At 40.6% G+C, this 24,643-nt stretch overlaps 1 protein-coding gene across 2 annotated transcripts in view; it reads right to left on the reverse strand.

Annotated features, from left to right (window-relative positions):
* rhobtb4 (Rho related BTB domain containing 4) overlaps positions 1-24,643 on the reverse strand; it is a 183,300-nt gene that overhangs the window by 15,132 nt on the left and 143,525 nt on the right. For both annotated transcript variants that reach the window (XM_039759073.1, XM_039759074.1), the window contains exons 7-8: positions 12,930-13,080; positions 8,088-8,176 (exon numbers count right to left, since the gene is read on the reverse strand). In XM_039759073.1, the coding sequence (XP_039615007.1) occupies positions 8,088-8,176; positions 12,930-13,080 (240 nt within the window). The remainder of the gene's footprint in view (positions 1-8,087; positions 8,177-12,929; positions 13,081-24,643) is intronic.

The raw sequence follows: 24,643 nt of genomic DNA on the forward strand, positions 1-24,643 counted from the left end.
CCGTGTCAGATGGGGTTGTATGGATTGATTCTGAATGCGACTGAGAGAATGAAAAGTGAATTAAAAAAAAAAGCTAACCTTTACGAGGATCATAAATTGCACCGGCTGTTACAGACTGAAATCAAATGTATACTTTTATTCTAAAACAGTAAGACTAAGAGCAGTTTACTTCTCAAAACGGAGAGGCACAGGATCGAACTCGTGACCTCTCGATTCCCAAGCGGGGGATGAGTCTATTGATCCACGGAGGCAGTTTCAATAAACTGATGTCAATGTCGCATGTTAAGGCGGCTTTTTGTTTCTGCAGTTTTTGAATAAAAGCGCAATTGTGTTATTCTTGTGAAAATGTTTCTTTGCTATTTGGACTTCAGGCTTCATACATTATATAGTTTATGCCTACATTTGGTCATCTACTACTAGAATATAAAAAACGTTTCTGTTTTAACAATGTGTTGACACAGATTACTGTAGAAACGGAACAGACATGAAATGCGTGTTCCAAACAACAATCTATTATTTCCACTCTAAAACTCCACTTCACTCCCAGATACTCAATCAAGGCATGAGCTGAGAGAAGTTCGTGCACGTTCTAAATTGGTGGGGGGATGGAATAGCCGGCTGCTCCAAGCTTCTCTAAATCAGCACATTTAGAAGACAAAGGGCGCTGTCGGAGAGGTGTGAAGGGATTTAAGAAGTGATTTAAGGTGGGACGAAATTACGAGTTTTTTCGTAGGCTCTGGTAATTCTAGTGTTAAGTGCATAGGTGAGGAGTCATCTGCATCCATAATTGATGCCAGGAGCTGCTAATCGCCACACCTGAGTCACGTCCCTATTATATATATAGTAGGAGTGCGAGTGCAGAGAGAGAGAAAAGAAAAAAGAAAGTAGATGGAGGTTATGGGAGAAGACTGCAGGATGCTGAAAGCCGGGGTGTGCGTGAGAGCAAGCAAGCAAGCAAGCGAGCAAGTGAGCAAGCGAAGGCAGGCTCGCTATAATATCAGGCAGCTGGTGAGAAAGCCCCAGGAAAGGGTGTTTGGCCAACACTCAGTGGGGCTGAAGGAAGCAGTTGCTCCAGCTGAGTGATCAAGGAGCTGGAGTGACTGGAAGTTAATAGGCTTACCGCATAAGGTCATGGGAGTCTGGGACTTGGGAGATGAAAGCCCTAGCGTGAGCACCCTGGTCGCTGGGGAGCCCAAGTCACGGTTTGATGGAGCCTGCCGGAGCCAGAGTCCAGAAGGCGAACAGACCAGCAGGAACACAAGGACAGCTGCAAGTAGGGCGATTCCCCTGGTGCGTAGCCTGGATGGGAGAAGCAGAGGAGCTGCCAGCAGAAGGAGGCACTGGGCTTTGTTTTAAAGGACTGCTTCCAGCCACTGTTTTTAACCTCGTTTTTATGGATTTATTTATGGGATTGTAACCTCCACAATTTTCTATGATTTTAAAGGATTATTTGTTTAATAATGTTTTGATAGCACTGCACTATTTATTTGGACACTGCTGATTTTGTTGTTTTTAATAAAAGCACTTTGCACCATCCAATTTCTTCATGATATCTTCACTGTCCAGCTCATCCAATGACATTACCGACAGTGTCGAGTTCAAGAGATCCCAAAACGGAAACGGGAGCCTGGAGCAGAACCCACATTGTCACAATGATTCACCAGCACTTGTGTGACAGATTTTATCCCTCCACATCAGAGAATGCCCAGTTCCATTGTCTCAAAACTCCACCCACATCCACTGTTATTCCCAGTCAAGTACACCACTCACACCCACGTTTACAGTTTTCCCAGTCCTTGTCTCATTCATACACAAGATCTGACACTATTTTTCAAATAAAGAGCTTATAACAAGTCTTTATTTGAAAATTAACAGTGTTAGATCAGGGTTTGAGTGTGAATGTGACTGAGAGAATAAAACTGAAAAGAAAAAAAAAAAAACAAACAAATTTTTCAAAGTACCATAAATGTACACTGGCTGTTACAGATTCAAATCAAATGTATTTTTTTTACTATATAATAGTAATAAAAATAGAAGCTCACTACTCACTACTCAAGGGCAGAGTAGTGGCTCTGAGGCTCGAATCCCCGTCATTGCCAAAAGAGATCCTACTTTGCTGGGCCCTTGAGAAAGGTCCTTAATTCCTTAACCTTCAATTGCTTCAGGGGTGCTGTACAATGGCTGACCCTGAGCAAGGGGTATGCAAAAACTAACAAATTCCTAATACAAGAAATTGTATAAGGAAAAATAAAGAACAAAAATTGGACGACCTGGGATTGAACCCCGAACCTCTTGAGTACGAGTTAGCAGTTCTTACTGTAGCACTACCCAAGCAGTCATGTCACCATTGTACCCTAAGCCAACTTATTTTTCTTCAGTTATATTCTTGAATAAAAGCCACACTTGTTTTGTTATACGTGTACCTTTGGTGAAAGTGTTTATTTTATATTTGGACTTCAGTCTTCACACATTATACAATTTATGTTTCCATTTTGTCAATCTATACTAATAAAAGGCTAAGCCCTCACTGACTGACTGACTGACTCATCACTAATTCTCCAACTTCCCGTGTAGGTAGAAGGCTAAAATTTGGCAGGCTCATTCCTTACAGCTTACTTACAAAAGTTAAGCAGGTTTCATTTCGAAATTCTACGCGTAACGGTCACAACTGAATCCTACTTACGTACATATATACGGCCATAGCCTGCAGCTCGGTCGCCGTGTGAGGCGGAGTTGCGTCCCCCATCACCACGCCTCCCACGTAATTGAGTGCCTGCCCATTTAAGGCCGTCCATCAGCAGCAATCCAACAGACGTGCTGCTGGGAGTTAAAATTGCTGGTGAAGGAGTGTGCTTATGCAAACGAAGATGAGATGGTCAGGGATAGAATAGTGTTTGGCACAAACTCAGCGAAAGTGCCGGGTCTGAGCTAACATTAAATAAAGCTGTGGACATTGCAAGATCGCACGAGATAGCACAAGCACAGCTGAGAACCTTCAATGCATGTACTCCTAGCGGCTCACGTGAACTGACTGTAAATGCAGTACGCAGACAACAAGCAAGAGCTCCAAAGAGCGCTGAACAAAAAATGCATTACACAATTGAGACGGCAGCAACAGAATATGAAACGAGTGACACATACAAGCATATTCATAAGTACAGCTACTGTGGAAACAAAGCACACGGTGGAAAAAGTCAATGTCCAGCTAAAAGAAGACAGTGTAAAAAATGTGGTAAATTGAACCACTTCACTATAGTTTGCAGGACTGGGAAAGGTAAACCCATGCATGCAGTGTGTGATGTCTCAGATAAAGAGGAAGACGAGCTGTTTATTGATGCAGTAAGAGAGGAACAACCCTCTGAAGCTGAACAAGCGTTTGAGGACATATCAATAGGAAAGCACGGTGTAAAGCTTAAGTTTAAATTAAGTTCATAGACACGCTGCCACTGGCGTTTGTCATGCCTACGACGAATATGATATTCGCGAGATACAAGTTTAATGAGAAGACGCAGGGTATAAACAAGACTTTTGATCACTTTGTAACAGAGTTAAAATTGCTGGTGAAGGACTGTGCTTATGCAAACGAATAGGAAAGCAAGGTGTAAAGCTTAAGTTTAAATTAAGTTCATAGACACGCTTCCGCTGGCGTTTGTCATGCCTAAGACGAATACGATATTAGCGAGATACAAGTTTAATGACAGGACGCAGGGTATAAACGAGACTTTCGATCACTTTGTAATGGAGTTAAAATTGCTGGTGAAGGACTGTGCTTATGCAAACGAAGATGAGATGGTCAGGGATAGAATAGTGTTTGGCACAAACTCAGCGAAAGTGCGAGAGAACCTTTTAAGTGCCAGGTCTGAGCTAACATTAAATAAAGCCGTGGACATCGCAAGATCGCACTAGATAGCACAAGCACAGCTGAGAACCTTCAATGCATGTACTCCGAGCGGCTCACGTGAACTGACTGTGAACGCAGTACGCAGACAACAAGCAAGAGCTCCAAAGAGCGCTGAACAAAAAACGCATTACACAATTGAGACGGCAGCAACAGAATATGAAACGAGTGACACATACAAGCATATTAATAAGTTCAGCTACTGCAGAAACAAAGCGCATGGTGGAAAAAGTCAATGTCCAACTAAAGGAAGACAACGTGTAAAAAATGTGGTAAATTGAACCACTTCGCTAAAGTTTGCAGGACTGGGAAAGGTGAACCCATGCATGCAGTGTGTGATGTCTCAGATAAAGAGAAAGACGAGCTGTTTATTGATGCAGTAGGAAAGGAACAACCCTCTGACGCTAAACAAGCCTTTGTAGACATATCAATAGGAAAGCAAGGTGTAAAGCTTAAGTTTAAATTACGTTCATAGACACGCTGCCGCTAAATATTCGCAGGCAAATCCACAACTTAATACCGGGAATGCGTGTTAAACATATTAGATTCACGAGTACCGATTTGGGTAGTGAACACTTCGATGTATGAAAGCTGTTATCTTTACAACAGTTGACAAAGAAGATGAGATGGTCAGGGATAGACTAGACAAACACGGAATGTAACTTGAACACAACACATCCTCCAAATATGAACCTGATTAAAAGAAATAATGATAACCAAATCCTTGGTGACAGCAACACTCATAATAGTCACAAAACAATTACATTGACAATCATGTTACGTTATTTTTAAAATGTTTCCTTTTCTTTTTCATAACTTCTTTAACACACTACTTCTCCGCTGCGAAGCGCGGGTATTTTGCTAGTTATTAATAAACCATGAAAAAAAGGTTTCAGTTTAACTATGTGTTCAACAATTCTTGCCTCGCATTTCCTGTCATTCTACATTTACATAGATCGTTGTGGACACGGAACACAAATGAAATGTATGCATTCCAAATGACAATGTATTATTTACCCTATAAAACTCCAGGCACCTCACACGCAGATAAACACAATTGAACTCTGAGAATCTTCTTTGCGGCTTGAGCTGCGTCAGTGGGGGGATGGGATAGCAGGCTGCTTGTGCTGATTGACACATTTACAACACAAAAGACACTAAAGGAGAGGTGCAAAGGAATTTAAGGCGGCCTGGGATTAAGAGTTTTTTCATAGGCTTCAGGGATTCTCCTGTTAAAATACACCCAAACTTTAAAAGAACTGAGATTCCTGGTGACATTTGTTTATAAACAATAAAATGGTTAATGTGCAACTACTTACTTTGGATTTTGAAGTGCCACGCTGGAGTCACAGAGGGCAACTTCATGTTAAAGTTTAGGGTCCATTACATAATATTTATCATCAGGAAAAAGACTAATACCTATGTCAAATTCATGAATATATTAGGCTCAGTATTTAAAATATATTCAACAGTGTGAAGAAAAAAAGAAATAGAAACCCCTGAATACCCATGTTCACTCACAAACCTCAGGACCCACTTTTAAATATCCATCCATCCATCCATTTTCCAACCCGCTGAATCTGAACACAGATGCAGGGTGCCAACCCACCGCAGGACACACACAAGCACACCCACACACCAAGCACACACTAGGGCCAATTTAGAATTGCCAATCCACCTAAACGGCATGTCTTTGGACTGTGGGAGGAATCCCACGCAGACACGGGGAGAACATGCAAACTTCACACAGGGAGGACCCGGAAAGCGAACCCGGGTGTCCTAACTGTGAGGCCGCAGCGCTATCACTGCGCCACCGTGCCACCCCCACTTTTAAATAGAGTAATGGAATACATATGTCCTGAACTGACTGCAAAATAAATGTTACAATAGAAAGCTGGCGACTGGCACAAAGAGGAAAAAAGAATGCAAAGAAGGAATAATTCAATAAGCATGCTCCCTGCTACCATGGATTTTTAATGCCACATTTGCTTTTGATCAGAGATTAACAGATTTATTGTGGGATGCCCAAGATGGGGAGGACAGACAGCTCTCTTACTATAAGCCACATTTTGACTTATCCCATAGTACCATAGACTCAGGCCTCCATGAATGCATTTAAGTAGGCTTTTCGTTTTCCATCTTCTCTTATGCCAACTGGCTAAATCCACTGATAGCATGGTTTTTGTTACATTTTGGTAAAAAAAATTATGGATATCTTTATTACTGTGGTTTAAAATCAATGTGTACTTATGCTTAAATACTGTATATTTCACCTTGCTGCAACTGTTTTTCACTTGTATCTTCATGAAAGAGGGTTATGTAAGAATAAATAGAATTAAATTGGAAAATGTGTGTGTTGGATGGCTTCAGGAAGATTATATAATGAAAAGAAACAGGTCAAATGGTAAACTGGATTTTAGTCCCGGAAGACAAAGACAGGAGAATTACTTTATAGGAAAAAAAGATGAAGCTGAACAGAAATTTTGGGAGAGTAACAAAATTAAAAAAGATGTTGCAGGCCAGAGGATTTTTTTTCAAAGTGCATTTCCTCAGCAATGTAACCATTTCTCAAAAATAGCATTTTTCACCATCAGATGAAAATTTCCTTCTTTTTCCTTTAAAACACTTCCTCCACCTGAATGCCATTTCCCTTCTCATCATCTCTGTTCCACATACTCTCTTGACAGCTTTTCTTGAGCTATATTCAAAACTAGCTCACGGATCTTTAAAGAATGTTGAAAGAAACAATGTACAGGTAGTCCCCAGGTTACGGACATCTGATCTACGACTTACGAACGGGGCCGCAGCTGCAACGCATGCGCCTCAGTATCTGCCGCTCCATCATCTTCGGCCTGGGGACGCTGCAAGCGGTGGCCGGATGGAGGCTGTAGGGGGGGTGATTTTGCTGCCCACGCAGTGTAGTGTCCCTCGGGCGGCTCCCAGCAGCAAGTGGTTTCACTGCCCACCCACCACACATGGCTGCCCCATTTGTTCTTGGTGGGCAGCTGGTAATGCTGCAAGCAGTGATCCAGCTGTGGCTGAACGGAGGCCATTGAGGGTGAACAGGGTGGTGGGGGGTAGCACTGTAGTGTGCATCGGATGGCTGCCTATTGAATGGGGGCAATTCACTACCTGCCTTTGGCCACTTTGTTCGTTCTCGGTAGGTGGATGCTGCAGGCAGCATACTGTAGTGGATGTGACTGCAAGGTGGGCTGGTGATGAACCGCCTGTCGATGCCCCCTTTCATTCTCAATAGCAAGCCTGCTTGTACTGTTACGTACATAGCAGGAAGTTGTCTCTTGTCAGTACATCAGACGTGTTGACGACTGGTGCCTTCCTGCTGTGATAAAACACAACTCTAAAACACAAATCTGATGCAAGTGCTGGTGATACAGTAAAGAAGAGAAAAACCATCTCCATTGAAAAATAAAGTAGAAATAATAAAAAAAGGTCAGAGAGAGGTGAAACTCCATCATTCATTGGCAGAGCGCTTGGTTACCGTTGGTCAACAATAGCATTTATTAATTTTATGTACCTGTTCCGACTTACATACAAATTCAACTTAAGTACAAACCTACAGTGCCAATCTCGTACATAACCCGAGGACTGCCTGTATGTGGCTGCCAGTGCCATTGTAATACAGTGGGTTAAATTATTGAGCTAGACAACTTGAGGACTAAACTGAAACCTGCCCTAATACTGGTATAAACTCTTAACATCAAATCTCCCATCACCAACTTCCAGCTTCTGCAGTCTCAAACAATTTCAATCATGTTTCAGTGAACTGAATGCACAGTGGGCAGCACAGTGGCGCAGTGGGTAGTACTGCTGCCTCGCAGTTAGGAGACCCGGGTTCGCTTCCTGGGTACACCCTGCGTAGGTTTCCTCCGGGTACTCCGGTTTCCTCCCACAGTCCAAAGACATGCAGGTTAGGTGCATAGGCGATTTTAAATTGTCCATAATGTGGGTGTGTGTGTGTGTCCTGCGGTGGGCTGGTGCCCTGCCCAGAGTCTGTTTCCTACCTTACGCCCTGTGTTGGCTGGGATTGGCTGCAGCAGACTGTAGTTAGGATATAGCGGGTTCGAAAATGGATGGATGGATGAATGCACAGTTACACAAAAGATAAACTAATCACCAAATACTGTGAAAATGGAGAACAATTATTTTCTCATTGTAAATTGATTGATACCTGTGCCATTTCTAAATATGCCAACACTTGTCCATCCATATCAACTCCTTGACTTGCAGTTCTCAGCATTTCATCAATTGCATATTGCTCTGTGAAGAAATAGAAAGAGAACAACTTTAAAAGTAGTACACAGAACACAGGACTCAAACCAAAAACAACCTGAGAACAAACAGAGAAAAGAATCCACACTAACCACAGGATGGAGTGGTGGCTCTATGGCTAGGGCTTTGCACTGGCAATCGGAAGGTTGCTGGTTTGAATCCAATAAAGACCAAAAGTGACTCTACTTTGTTGGCCCCTTGAGCAAGTCCCTTAACCTGCAATTGCCTTCCTGGGTATGACGTTAATCTGCATTAGGGCTGGGCCATATTATACCTTTCACGGTAATACCGGTACAATGTTAGGCAATGATAAGAAAATGAAATATCATGATAGAATATGGGTAAAACACGCATGCGCAGTGCCTTTGTTTTCATACGCACATGGTGGAAAAAGCATGGCGGCAACGGAGAATGAGAAGGGCGAAAGCGGATAGTTGAATGAAACAGATGTAACAGAATTGGTTTGTAAAAATGGTGCAACTTCAGTGGTGTAGAACTGGTTTGGTTTTCGCCCGTCAGATACCCAACAAAGCACAATTTTTTGTAGAACATGCAAGCGGGCCGTCGTGGCGAAGGGAGGAAACACCACAAACCTATTTCATCATCTGAAGCAGAATCACTTGTTGGAGTACAACAAAGCTGTTAAAGCATGTGAAGAGGCGTCTGCTTCAACTAGCGTGGTGGTGAGACCAACGAAGCTGACTCAACAAACAATTGGCGTAGCTTTAAATAGCTGCACGCCTTATGACAAAAGTAGCAAACGCTCGGGGGAACTAACTAATGCAGTGACGCATTGTTTAGCCAGGGATATGATGCCCATTCAGAGTGGGGAAAGAGAAGGTTTCACAAAGATGCTTAAAAAGTTCGATCCACGCTACAAGCTGCCCACCAAGAAAAACTTCTCTAAAGTCGCCTTGCCTGCTTTATATGAAGATGTCCGTACTGAGGTGTCAAATGCATTATCTTCGGTGGAGTTTTTTGAGTCCACCACGGACATGTAGTCAAGCTGAACATCAGACCCCTACATGAGCCTCACAATACACTACGTGGACAAAGACTGGAAGCTACAAAACAAGTGCCTTGAAACAAGTTTTTCCCCCCCAAGGACCATACAGGGGAAAATATAGCCAAAGGCTTAAAAGAGTTCCTCAGCTCATGGAATCTTCAGGAGGAAAAATAAGTGTGTGTGACGACCGACAACGGGACCAACGTTGTGAAAAGCCTTCGCACTCAACAACTGGACCAGACTTTCATGCTTCGGACATCGCCTGCACATTGCAATTGGTAAGTAAATTATAACGCAGTGTTCTCCCTAGCGTCTTTTAGCTGGGCGCTCCGCCCGGCTATTTTAGTTCAGCGCCCGGCTGTCATCTTGCATGACATTGTGAGATGACAGCCGCAGATCTGCAGGCACAGGCAGATCTAATGATCTGCAGAGATGGCAATGGACGAGCGGGCGGGTGGGCAAATATTGCTAAAGCAACTGGTGTCGAGGCGGAGCAGAGTTCACAAGCAAAGACTATAGGGAGGTGGGGTTTCGAAAGTACATGGTAATAGCGGGGGTGTTGTAGCTTAATACAGTTGCAAGGAGTATGGAGAGGAGGGCGGGCGAGAGGGGGCTGTACATGCTAACAGCAGGAGCGAAGCGGCAGTTTACAAGCAAAGAGGATGTGGAGGTGGGCGGGCAAGAGGAGGTCTTATAAAATAAAAAAAAAAGTCCAGCCTGTCAGATATCAGAAAAAAGGCGTCAGGAATTGATATCTCTGTTCTCAGCGTCAGCGCAGTCTGTATAGTGCGGCTGAGCGTACAGAAGCTCTCTTCTTGTAAAGTACATAGCAAACCAATATATACACATACAGTTGTTTAAGCATTAGGTGTGTTCTGTGTGCAAAAATCCTTGTAGCACTCACTGTGGTTCCTGTTTAAAGTGACCCCATCTGCCGTTCTTATATTTGCTCATATTGCAAAAAGCATGCAGAAACCCTTGCAGCACAACACTGTGTCCTGAGTAAAAGGTTTGTCACTGAATTGCTGAGGGTTTTGTACGGAAAAGTATTAGGGCCAAAAAAAGAAAAAAGAAGAAGAAAAAAAAAATACGGACAAAGTGAAGTAAAAAAAACTATATGTCGAGAATAAAGTCGAGATGTTGGCTTTATTCTCGACATTTCCACTTTAATCTTGACGCTTATGACGAGAATAAGGTCGACATGTTGCTACATAATTTATGACGGGGGTTTGAGAAAATCTAGTAAATTAAACATTCATTTTAAGATGAAGTTTAGTCTATGATTTTCTACTTTAATGACAAACTACGAGAATAATGTCAACATGTCGAATTTAATCTCGAGATAAACGGCGAGAATAAAGTGGAAATGTCGACTTTATTCTCGACATAAGTGTCGAGAATGCGTACCTGCCGTAGTGCAAGTGTGAATTGAATATCCAACAGGCTCTCCCTTTACCACTCAAAAGTCTTTATGTTGGTAAAAATGCACATTACACCTCTGAAAGAATAATGCAAGAGCTGCTGGATGTCTTAGCATCAGAAATAAAATCTAACATACTGAAAAATATACACACAGAAAAGTTTTTCAGTATTCTGTGTAATGAAACCACTGATATCTCAGATGTAAAACAATTATTTACATTAAATATGTTTGCCAGGTCACTAAAGAGGTAAGAGTTAGTTTTGTATCAACCCGCAATATGATTGACTGCATAGTGGAGACTATAACAAACACACAGAGTGAGACTATGGACACTCTAGGCTTAAATTTAATGTTATGTTTTATGTTGCAAAGCAACTCTTTTTAAGTTTTGTGGATTTTATATATGGTTATGCTCAGGATATGTCAGCCCATTTCCACTGGAAATGCCTGTTGGTTAAACTGTCAGCAAGGAATTTGCATTTGCACTGTTACATTTTTAGGAATTTTAAAATTACAATGCACTGAAATATAATTATTTGATTATGATTAAGAATTTTAAGTGAATTTCCAGTAGACTGACAGAACACCACAACACAAAACCATAATTCTGGGGTCATAATTACTGTAATTTAATTCTACAATACACTGTGATTTACCATCTAATTTTCTTATTTGAGTAAAGTTGAAATTACTCACCGTAAAAAAGGATAAATGTCTCTGTGTCTGTCTGTGTGTCCATCTGGTTGCTATGTCTTTTTCATTCCAGCAGATGGTGCATCTCAAACATTTGCAGTAATGCATTTCATTACTACAAATGATTGTGATGTGCCATGTGCTCAAATGACAAATGTAATGCATTTTGTTAAATCATGCATTACAAAATACATTCCAATGGATGATACAAATGTTAACGCTGAGATCTATATTGATTACTTAAATTTCAAACCGATTTAGATGGGTAGCATAGCTAGTAGTATCCTTATAAGAAGAAATGCCACAGTCTATTACACCTTATAAAAAAAAATCAACTGTAATTATCTAAATTTATATGAATTTAACTGTGAATTTTGAATTATGTGACACTGTGCTGAAGGTCTGATAGGGCAAGTGGCAGTAAGAAAGCCATTCCTTTAAGGACAAAATAGGGTCTTGATGTACCAGCTGTAAACTACTGTAGACTGGACAAAGTCCCCTGTTCATAGCAGAAACTAAGACTTGCTTTTCTCAAATACTGTACTGTTAAGCTGTGCTTGAAACTATTGTGCTGTGAGGAGCCTTTTAAACTTTCCCCACATATCTGGTTTTGCTCCTACATTCCAAAGACAAGTATTTTAGATCTATCAATTAAGACCATGTATCACAATGCCCACTGACGGCCAGAGACCCCAGCCAAAGTTGGATTTGGTTTTCAGCCTGATGCTAATGGGACACTCTTTAGCCCGCATGACCCTAAAATGGATTAAGAAGATTAGAATGAATGACTGGGCTGATATTTGAATGGACTGTTATATATGAATAATAAAATAAAAGAGTTTCAGTCATTTGACATAAAATATAACAGTGAACAAAATATAAATACAGAATATGCTAATTAAAATTAGAGAACTAGTCAATGGTCTAAGTAATTTTTGTATATTAAAAATTACTTCAAGTCATCCTTACTACAAAGTTCAAATGAGTGAATCCTGCTAAATTCCTAACATAATGTGATAATGCCATTAGATCTGTGTGTGAAAGTGCCTATGCTCTCTGTGTTAAAGGATCTAAGCAGATTAGTAAATCATCATGCCTGTTCTTTATTCAGGTTTATAATACTGTCTTCTTATCATTGATATACACGGTGGTCCAGATCTAATTATGCAGATCCAGATCATCTGGATGACTTTAATTTATGCGGGGACGATTCCAGTTCGGCGCGAAGACGATTCTTTATGTCGTCAGTTTGCACACTTCTCGATGGTCCGGGATTTTTCGGGTGATTTTCTATGTAATAAATTTAATAAGTTATAGCGTAATGAAAATTGCATAATTAGATCTAGACCACCCTATAGAAAAGAATGGGAAATGTGTTCCATGTATATAAACTCAATAAAAAAGATGTTGGATATACAAAAAATACACGTCTGACGGGTTTTCAAAATTTTTAATATTAGTAAACAAAGTATAAAGCACTAAAATTAAGCCTTTTATTTAGTTACACTTAACATAGACTAGTATCTTCTTGTTTTGTACACACTATTATCTCTTACGTGATACAAAGTGTGAAATGAAACAGATATAACAGTTATATCAAGCTGCTGTTCTCTACTGACCTGTTAGAGCAACAAGGCGTGGCAGGCACAACCTACTGGCCAGTTCGATGAGTTCCAGTAAGTCATGCCCTGGTGAAGGAGTCAAGAGGCTGGTGTAAAGATACTCAAGGACAGTCTGCATGCATGTGCAGCTTGTTCTAGGAATAGAAACCTAAGAAAGTAAAAATTAAACAACAAGATATTAAGAGCCAATGGCCAGCAAACACATAGTAAAAGAACACAGGAAAAAAAATCTTAATCACTATATAGAATTTTGGAGTTCTGTCTATAATTTTATACTCAGATCCCAAGGACAGAACTCTAGTACAACTGATGTTCAGATTACAGAAGAAAATCTAGCAGACTTGTGCCAATAGTGTAACTACCGTATTGCTCAAGTAGAGCAATGACCTGGAAAACTTGCAGTAGTTTCATTTCAAAAGCCATACTTAAGAGTTTCTCAGGTCATTATTGTCATGTGTACAAATTACAGTAAAATACTTATTTTAAATGTGCTAATCAACATGCCACAGTGCCATGAACAGTGAGAACTACATTAATGTATCATGATATGACAAAAGTAACCCAGAGATGTATGTTGTGTCTTCTATAATATGTTGTACTGTATACGTGTAAAATTTCTAAACAAGCTTACTTCATTTCACTTATTTTGGAAGCATTATTGCAATTTAAATTTTAAATTAAGTTAGGGCAGTACCATGAATTTAGCTGTTATTTCACCACATTTTTTATATATAAAGTTGTTTATTTGTATGTTTAGTAAATACAATTTTGCACAAACCCTTAACAAGGAAATAACCCACTGACATCAATGCATACATAGCATTCTCATAAATATGAATTACTAGTAGCTCTAAACATATTTGAACCCTTGCAGAACTATTTGATTACAACATTTTACAGAATGGTTATATATTTAAAGAATCAACTATCTCTAAAACACAAAAAACAGACATTATTAAGGTGCTTCTAACTAGAATCACATCCACGTAATGATGAGGTTTATAAACTAGGTTTCTAGTTTTGGACTGGTCCCTTCCAGGGACACTTTGTGAACAATATCCGATCCATGGGCTGACAACATATTAGTGTCACAGACAAAATGCTCCTCATAATAAGCAGCTGTTCTCTTCTTATACGGACATGTTTCCAGAAGCAGATTTAGAGGGTTAGCATCATGTTTAGACTAATGTGTAACTACTACAGATGGCGGTTATTTTAAGATTAATGAATAAGGGGTGCCAATTTGTTATGTTAATGAGGTATGAAAACAAAAAATAGAAATGAAATGCTAAAGGGATGATTCAAGTAAGAAATGCATAAAAAGTTGAGCTACTTTATAAAGTGAAGAGTTGTTCCTTAGTTGCAGTTAACAATATTATTGACACAAGATTTTCATTGATCTACAAAATTACAGTACAGTTTATATAAACAGTTACCATATACTTTAAGTTTTAAATACCAATCAATCTGATCTCTATTAAAAAGATATTACAAGTAAATTAGTATAAACACTCTTTCCTACAAGTGAGGGCCTAGAAGCCACTTCCAAGCCAGCAACACGCCTAAATTTGTCTAGGGGGATCCTCAGGAATTACCAAAACAGCTATGAAATGCAACAATCGAAAGTTTTCTAATTGTAATTTAAAGCCTCTTTTCACGGGACTTTGGGCAGACTAACTCCCAGGGATTACCATTCTGAGATACTCAATAATCAAAATTAATCCTAGAAGCATGAGGATAAAAGCAAGGGACAAGAAAAACAAAATCCAGCACAGGGCTAATAATTGCCAAGTGCACACTTTCTCACAATTGGCCAATTTAGTGTCATCAGGCTTCCTTAATGTAAAAGAGACTGGAACACGGGAGTAAACCAGAAGACCAAAATAAGCATGGATGCACAAATGAACAAACAAACCTCAGCCAGACAGTGACCTTCTCTTGAATCAAATAGACAGCAATGGAGGTATGATGCAGGACAGCTAACTACTGGATTACCATTTTCTTTCTCTTTAATAAATTCTTACTGTTGTCTCTTTGAAACTGTCTTAAAGGGCTTATTCGAGTTGTGCTGTGGTTAAAGAAATTCTTAAGTACCTCTGACTTCACCCACAGGTATAAACTTTTCACAGTATACTACTTGCAAGCCTTACTCAAACTTTACATGTTTAACATTAGGGTACAGTAATCCCTCGCTATATCGCGCTTCGACTTTCGCGGCTTCACTCTATCACGGATTTTATATGAAAGCATAACTAAATATACAGTGGTGTGAAAAACTATTTGCCCCCTTCCTGATTTCTTATTCTTTTGCATGTTTGTCATACAAAATGTTTCTGATCATCAAACACATTTAACCATTAGTCAAATATAACACAAGTAAACACAAAATGCAGTTTTTAAATGATGGTTTTTATTATTTAGGGAGAAAAAATCCAAACCTACATGGCCCTGTGTGAAAAAGTAATTGCCCCCTGAACCTAATAACTGGTTGGGCCACCCTTAGCAGCAATAACTGCAATCAAGCGTTTGTGATAACTTGCAATGAGTCTTTTACAGCGCTCTGGAGGAATTTTGGCCCACTCATCTTTGCAGAATTGTTGTAATTCAGCTTTATTTGAGGGTTTTCTAGCATGAACCGCCTTTTTAAGGTCATGCCATAGCATCTCAATTGGATTCAGGTCAGGACTTTGACTAGGTCACTCCAAAGTCTTCATTTTGTTTTTCTTCAGCCATTCAGAGGTGGATTTGCTGGTGTGTTTTGGGTCATTGTCCTGTTGCAGCACCCAAGATCGCTTCAGCTTGAGTTGACGAACAGATGGCCGGACATTCTCCCTCAGGATTTTTTGGTAGACAGTAGAATTTATGGTTCCATCTATCACAGCAAGCCTTCCAGGTCCTGAAGCAGCAAAACAACCCCAGACCATCACACTACCACCACCATATTTTACTGTTGGTATGATGTTCTTTTCTGAAATGCTGTGTTCCTTTTATGCCAGATGTAACGGGACATTTGCCTTCCAAAAAGTTCAACTTTTGTCTTATCAGTCCACAAGGTATTTTCCCAAAAGTCTTGGCAATCATTGAGATGTTTCTTAGCAAAATTGAGGCGAGCCCTAATGTTCTTTTGCTTAACAGTGGTTTGCGTCTTGGAAATCTGCCATGCAGGCCGTTTTGCCCAGTCTCTTTCTTATGGTGGAGTCGTGAACACTGACCTTAATTGAGGCAAGTGAGGCCTGCAGTTCTTTAGACGTTGTCCTGGGGTCTTTGTGACCTCTCGGATGAGTCGTCTCTATGCTCTTTGGGTAATTTTGGTCGGCCGGCCACTCCTGGGAAGGTTCACCACTGTTCCATGTTTTTGCCATTTGTGGATAATGGCTCTCACTGTGGTTCGCTGGAGTCCCAAAGCTTTAGAAATGGCTTTATAACCTTTACCAGACTGATAGATCTCAATTACTTCTGTTCTCATTTGTTCCTGAATTTCTTTGGATCTTGACATGATGTCTAGCTTTTGAGGTGCTTTTGGTCTACTTCTCTGTGTCAGGCAGCTCCTATTTAAGTGATTTCTTGATTGAAACAGGTGTGGCAGTAATCAGGCCTGGGGTGGCTACGGAAATTGAACTCAGGTGTGATACACCACAGTTAGGTTATTTTTTAACAAGGGGGCAATTACTTTTTACACAGGGCCATGTAGGTTTGGATTTTTTCTCCCTAAATAATAAAACCATCATTTAAAAACTGCATTTTGTGTTTACTTGTGTTATATTTGACTAATGGTTAAATGTGTTTGATGATCAGAAACATTTTGTGTGATAAACATGCAAAAGAATAAGAAATCAGGAAGGGGGCAAATAGTTTTTCACACCACTGTATAACGCGGATTTTTTGCCGCTTCGCGGGTTCAGCAGACAATGTGTCTTTTTACTTGCTATACATGCTTCCTCAGTTGGTTTGCCTAGTTGATTTCATACAAGGGACGCTATTGGCGGATGACTGAGAAGCTAACCAATCAGAGCACGCAGTTAAGTTCCTGCGTTTTGAATGCTGTGTTAACCAGGAAGTCTCGTCTCGCTCATTCAGCATCAACGTGTTTCGCTGTGTAAAGAGTTGTGCTCTTTTGTGTTTATCTTTGTGCATAGTCAAGCCCTTCATTATGGCTCCAAAACGATCTGCTACTGCTTCAGGGGCCGTGCCCAAGCGCAAGCGCAAGAAGATGTTAACGATTGCTGAAAAGGTAAATGTTTTGGATTTGTTAAAGGCAACGATTCTTTTTATTTAAAAAGTAGGAAAGGAATATAAGATCTACGGCCGCAGTGTCCTTTTAACCAGGGTGCAAAACGAGTTGTAAGTGGATGTAATAATTCCAGTAGTTTGGATGGAATCTGCTTTAGGGATTTGGATTGAAGACTGCCAGAAGAAGAACAACGGCAGTGCTACACAATCGCCTGAAGTGGCTCCTTTAAAGGCTGTAACGCTCTCCTTTGTTGTGCAGTAAAATTAAACTCATTGTTATCGGACAAGTCATCGTGTCATTGTTGGTGAGTAACCATAATTAATTTTCTACTTACAGTACTTAGTACATGTACGTACGTTTAGTGTCACTGTACACACATTTACTGTATACTATTTTTCTTGCATTGCACGTATTTATTGCTGGTGGCCTGTCTATCGTAATGGCTGTAACATATGTGATATCGGAGACACTCGATATCTTTAAAATAATTAGGTTTTACTGTATATAAACAGTGTGTTTATATACATAATTTCAATAAATCTTACATAATATCTAAGAGAATACAAAGCAATTATGCTGTATAACTCTGCGGGGAATATTTATAAACAGTATGGGAGAGTTTATAAGGGCTTAAAATATATAAAAATAACCATACAAACATATGGTTTCTACTTCGCGGATTTTCACCTATTGTGGGGGGGTCTGGAACGCAACCCCCGCGATCGAGGAGGGATTACTGTACTTCATGCAGAAGCCTTGGATTAGAGCAGGGAATTAGCACAGCAGTCAGAGCTCAAAAAGAATGCTGCAAAAAACTGCTAAAAATGGATACCAAAATCTAAATTTGGTAATAAAGCAGAGGTCAACCACACACTGCAAAGAATTGTAAAAGGAAGATCGAAAAACATCATCGTGAAAAAGACAACACTTGGGGTGTATTTTCTGAATATGCTGAATCTTAGTGATTAATATGCCACCTTATGATGCATGCATGTAATGTACAAGTGTTTCCCAAAACCCCTCTTAATTTACCACTTTACGACCAAGTATAAAGTACTGTTTTATCAATCACACCACTGAAATCGCCTAGAAAAAAGTCTATTGGAAAATAATTGATGGACAGCACCTTTATTATAACAGGGTGATGTTTTGGTCCCTTGGTGGGATGAAATAATGTGGTGAAAAGTAATATGAAATAAAAATAAAATGAAGGTAAAGCATACAAATAAGCACTGAATTGAACACATATTGCTTCTAATTTAAATTAAAGAATGACAGATACCTAATGTAAAACAAAACCCCACTTTTCTAAAGACAACCTTGTTCTTTTAGGTGACAAAACAGTGTTGTTGTTTTCTAAGGCATGAGGTAGCCTTTCCAACAGAAAAAATGAAAGTGGGATAGTGAAAAGAATAAGTAGCAGTACATCACAAACTAAATTTACTCTGTTTCACATACACAGATAAGACCTGGACAGCCCAACAATTTGTACATTTTTTCATGCCAGGCAAGAGGAAAAGAGGAAGGCCTAAGAGGAGTTTTAATGATGTGGCGAGAAAGGACATGCAGGTGGTGGGTGTGACAGAGCAAGATGTAAAGAACAGGAAGAAATGGAAAAAGATGATCCACTTTGGCGACTCACAACAAGAGCAGCCAAAAGAAAAACAACTTCATGTATTTATTTAAGTTATATAATCTGTTACTTTTCTGTGATCCTAAAATAAAGATTAGATAATAAATTCCAGTAAGTATTAAAAATTCCCACACTCCCTCTGATGGTGTATGATGTGTTTATTTCTAAAACATATATATAATAAATTAAGTACCATGACATGCAAGCAAAAGAAATTGGGAAACAAAACATAATAACTATGTAAACCAGTAATTTTGACATTTCTAACCTTCATCACTTCCTTCATCTTGTTCAATATGTATGAGTACTCTGCTCTATTGGTAATGCTGTGCAGAACAGAAGACAAAACAGCTAATCGCGGGAGAAAATTATGATGCCACCCTATGACTTAAGAAGACAGCAGAAGCACATTTTCCATATTAAAAAGCCAATACCCATACCACGAGTTCCATCAAGCTGTGCATTTGCTGATTTGCTGTATTGTATTACTCTACTGCTACACTCTGTCAGTTGGTTACATGTGTCAATGGATATGTAGGCTTAATTATCAACTATCACTCAATAGTCATACATCGCTAAATTTGCCATTTCATGTCTTTTGACACCGAGTAAAATTGGCTCAGATAATGGCATCATCAGTACTCCCTGGCCACTTTGCACAATATCTGTGAAAAGCCCTTAATGATTGCAAAATCGCCTGTATGCTCAACATTATCTTAGGTAAAACTAGACTATAGGCTAAAAATATAAATGGGTATAAGTTGCTAGCCATTGAAATAATCTAAAAAAAATGTGAAAGTGTGGAATCTGTGAGTTGGAGGCAGGACACAAAGAATTCTTTATTGCAGATATACTACCGTAGATTTGCCAAGTACTGAGACCCCTTCACTTTCTGAAAAAATTGTGTTGTAGATTTCATTTTAAATTGTTTAATTTTTAATTTTTGCTCATCAATCTACACTCAATAACCCATAATGACAAAGGAAAAACATGTTTTAAGAAAGTTTTGAAAATGTATTAAAAACTGAAATCTCTCATTTCTATAAGCATTCAGGCCCCTTGCTATGGCACTCCAAATTATGGTCAGGAGCATTTTGTTTGCTTTAATTATCGCTGAGTTATGTCTAGAACCATACTGGTGTCCACCTGTGTCAAACTGACTTGATTGGGCGTAGTTCAGAAAGGCACACACCTGTGTACAGTTGTGCTTGAAAGTTTGTGAACCCTTTAGAATTTTCTATATTTCTGCATAAATATGACCTAAAACATCATCAGATTTTCACTCAAGTCCTTTCTTTTCCAGTGCCGCATCTGAGTGGCAGCCTTTCCAGCAGCTCCGTATATGACTTTATCTTTTTACCTTTTTATCTCTATTTTTCTCTATTTCACTGATCACTTCTACCACTTTCTTTTATGTGGAATTGCTCCCTGGACACTTTTACTATTTTTTTACTACTTGACATGGATTTTTACACTCCGAGAATCGCCTATTCAAGTAGTCAGCTTAAAGCACTGAGAAGAAATGCTTATGCTGGTGTGGTTCCTTATTTACCTGACGAGGTAAGAAGACGATATCGGGGCAGCCGAGCCGGCACAAAGATAAAAGATAAGATTAAATCAAGACAACTTGAGAGAAAATGGCGTTATAAACCGTCGGTGCCTTCTGTGATCCTGGGAAATGTGAACTCACTACCAAATAAGATCGACGAACTGGCTGTGCTGGTGAAAAATGTCAGAACCTACAGAGAATGCAGCTTGCTGTGTTTTAGTGAAACGTGGCTAACAACTAGCCTACCATCCCAGATGCTAGCGTGGAGCTACCCGGGTTTAGCACAGTTAGAGCGGACAGAGACGCAAGTACCTGTGGAAAGAAGAAAGGAGGAGGACTCGCTCTCTATGTCAATACAAAGTGGTGCAACTCAGGACATGTAAGCGTTAAAATCTCCACTTGCTGCAGGGACATCGAACTGTTGGCCGTAAGTCTGCGTCCCTATTACTTGCCCAGAGAGTTTGGACACGTGATTGTTGTTATTGTTTACATCCCCCTCAAGCGAGCGCGAGATGGCGAGTGACATCATCCATTCCGCAGTTGCTAAGTTACAAACGCAGCACCCTGAGGCACTTGTGCTAATCGCTGGAGACTTTAACCATGTAACGCTGGACAAAACATTACCTGCCTTCTCCCAGTATGTGGATTGTAACACTCGGGAAACAGGACTATCGACCTACTGTATGCAAGCGTTAAAGACGCATACAGCGCCACCCCGCTGCCTGCGCTTGGGAAAGCAGATCATAACCTGGTTCTGCTTCAGCCTCAATACAAACCAAGAGTGAGGGCACTACCTACAACTACACGCTCATTCAGGAAGTGGTCCCCTGAGGCAGAGCAGGCTCTGAGAGACTGCTTTGGAACTAGACTGGGATATATTGCTTGGGTCACATAGTGAGAACATTGAAGAGGCTGTTGAATGCACAACTGATTACATCAACTTCTGTATGGACATTGTAGTTCCAGTAAGAACAGTACTGCTATGCTAACAACAAGCCATGGATTACAAGTGACATCAAGGGCCTTTTGAACCAGAAGAAAAGGGCTTTTAAAGGTGGTGATCAGCATGAGCTCAAGCGTGCAGAAGGAACTCGAGTCCAGCTCAGGGCGCGAAAGAGCAGTACAGGAGAAAGCTGGAGCAGAAGTTGCAGAACAACAGCATGAAGGAAGTGTGGGATGGGATGAAGATTATCACTGGCTGCAGCTCGAGCGGGTGCCGCCATCAGACAGGCGTGGAGAGAGCAAACCAAATGAACAACTTCTTTAATAGGTTTGATCACCTAACCCACTCTCACCTCGAGTACTGCATCCTCCAACCATCCTTCTGCTGATACCAGCATAGGTGAGACATCCCCACCCACAATTACAGCAGCCCATGTGAGCAGAGAGCTGAAAAGACTTTGTGCCAGCAAAGCAGCGGGTCCAGATGGTGTATCGCCATGACTGCTGAAGGCCTGTGCGTTGGAACTGGGGAGTCCTCTACAGCGCATCTTCAACCTGAGCCTGGAACAGGGAGAGTCCCAAAGGCTTTGGAAAACATCTTGTATCACCCTGTCCCAAAGGTATCACGTCCTAGTGAGCTGAATGACTTCCGGCCTGTTGCTCTGGCGTCACATCTGATGAAGACCATGGAGGGCTGCTGCTTCACCACCTGAGGCCACAGGTCCACGCCCTCGACCCTCTGCAGTTCGCATACCAGGAGAAGGTGGGAGCGGAGGATGCCATCATCTATATGCTACACGATCCCTCTCCCACCTGGACAGAGGCAGTGGTGCTGTAAGAATTATGTTTTGGACTTCTCTAGGCCTTCAACACCATCCAACCTCTGCTCCTTAGAGACAAGCTGACTGAGATGGGAGTAGACTCACACCTGGTGGCATGGATTGTGGACTATCTTACAGACAGACCTCAATATGTGCGTCTTGGGAACTGCAGGTCTGACATTGTGTTCAGCAATACAGGGCGCCGCGGGACTGTACTTTCTCGGTCCTGTTCAATCTATATACATCAGACTTCCAATATGACTCGAGTCCTGCCAGTGCAAAAGTTAGCTGATGACACTGCTATTGTGGGCTGCATCAGGAGTGGGCAGGAGGAGGAGTACAGAAGTAATCAAAGACTTTGTTAAATGGTGCGACTCAAACCACTTACACCTTAACACCAGCAAGACCAAGGAGCTGGTGGTGGATTTTAGGAGGCCCAGGCCCCTCATGGACCCTGTGATCATCAGAGGTGACTGTGTGCAGAGGGTGCAGACCTATAAATATCTGGGAGTGCAGCTGGATGACAAATTGGACTGGACTGCCAATACTGATGCTCTATGTAAGAAAGGTCAGAGCAGACTATACTTTCTGAGAAGGTTGGCATCCTTCAACATCTGCAGTAAGATGCTGCAGATGTTCTACCAGACGGTTGTGGCGAGTGCCCTCTTCTACGCGGTGGTGTGCTGGGGTGGCAGCATAAAGATGAAAGACGCCTCACGCCTGGACAAACTTGTTAAGAAGGCAGGCTCTATTGTAGGAGTAAAGTTGGACAGTTTAACATCTGTGGCAGAGCGATGGGCATTAAGCAAACTCCTGTCAATCATGAATAATCCACTGCATCCACTGAACAGTGTCATCTCCAGGCAGAGGAGTAGCTTCAGTGACAGACTTTTGTCACTGTCCTGCTCCACTGACAGACTGAGGAGATCGTTCCTCCCCACACTATGCGACTCTTCAATTCCACCCGGGGGAGTAAATGCTAACATTACTCAAAGTTATTGTCTGCTTTTTTTATTTTTATTTATTTAGTTTTTCTTTTTTATTTTTATTACTATTTAATTTAATATTATTTCTTTGTATCAGTATACTGCTGCTGGATTATGTGAATTTCCCCTTGGGATTAATAAAGTATCTATCTATCTATCTAAAAGTAGATAAAGAGAAACTAGTTAAACAAATGAGTCAAAAATATTATACATGGTCATTTATTTATTGAGGAAAAAAATCGAATATTACATATTTCTGAGTGGCAAAAGGATTAGCAGTTAGTTTGAAGGTGAAATTAGAGCCAGGTGTTTTCAATCAATGGGATGACAATAAGGTGTAAAAGGGCACCCTGTGTTATTTAAAGAACAGGGATCTATCAAAGTCTGCTCTTCACAACACATGTTTGTGGAAGTGTATCATGGCACGAATAAAGGAGATTTCTGAGGACTTCAGAAAAAGAGTTGTTTATTCTCATCAGGCTGGAAAAGGTTACAAAACCATCTCTAAAGAGTTTGGACTCCACTAATCCACAGTCAGACAGATTGTGTACAAATGGAGGAAATTCAAGACCATTGTTACCCTCCCCAGGAGTGGTCGACCAACAAAGATCACTCCAAGAGCAAGGCGTGTAATAGTCGGTGAGGTCACAAAGGACTCCAGGGTAACTTCTAAGCAACTGAAGGCCTCTCTCACATTGGCTAATGTTCATGTTCATGAGTCTACCATCAGGAGAACACAACAACAATGGTTGCATGGCAGGGTTGCAAGGAGAAAGCCACAGCTCTCCAAAAAAAAACATTGCTGCTTGTCTGCAGTTTGCTAAAGATCACATGGACAAACCAGAAGGCTATTGGAAGAATGTTTTGTGGACGGATGAGACCAAAATAGAACTTTTTGTTTTAACACTACAATTACCAGAGCCTACGAAAACACTCGTAATTCCGTCCCACCTTAAATCGCTTCTTAAATCCCTTCACACCTCTCTGCCAGCGTCCTTTGTCCTCTAAATGTGCTGATAAAGAGAAGCTAGGAGCAGCCGGCTATTCCATCCCCCCACCAATTTAGAACGTGCACGAACTTCTCTCAGCTCATGCCTTGATTGAGTATCTGGGAGTGAAGTAGAGTTTTAGAGTGGAAATAATAGATCGTTATTTGGAACACACGCATTTCATGTCTGTTCCATTTCTACAGTAATCTGTGTAAACACATTGTTAAAACAGAAACGTTTTTTATATTCTACTAGTAGATGACAAAATGTAGGCATAAACTATATAATGTATGAAGCCTGAAGTCCAAATATCAAAGAAACATTTTCACAAAAGATACAAATATAACACAATTGCAAACCACCTTAACATGCGACATTGACACCCGTTTATTGTAGCTGCCTCCGTGGTGCAATAGAATCAGTTCCCGCTTGTGAATCAAAAGGTCGTGAGTTCGATTCTGCATTACTCAGTTTTGAGAAGTAAACTGCTCTTAGTCTTACTATTTTTGAGTAAAAGCATACATTTGATTTCAGTCTGTAACAGCTGGTGCAATTTATGA

This window comes from Polypterus senegalus, chromosome 7 (genome assembly GCF_016835505.1).
Source record: "Polypterus senegalus isolate Bchr_013 chromosome 7, ASM1683550v1, whole genome shotgun sequence".
Classification (NCBI taxonomy): Eukaryota; Metazoa; Chordata; class Cladistia; order Polypteriformes; family Polypteridae; genus Polypterus; species Polypterus senegalus.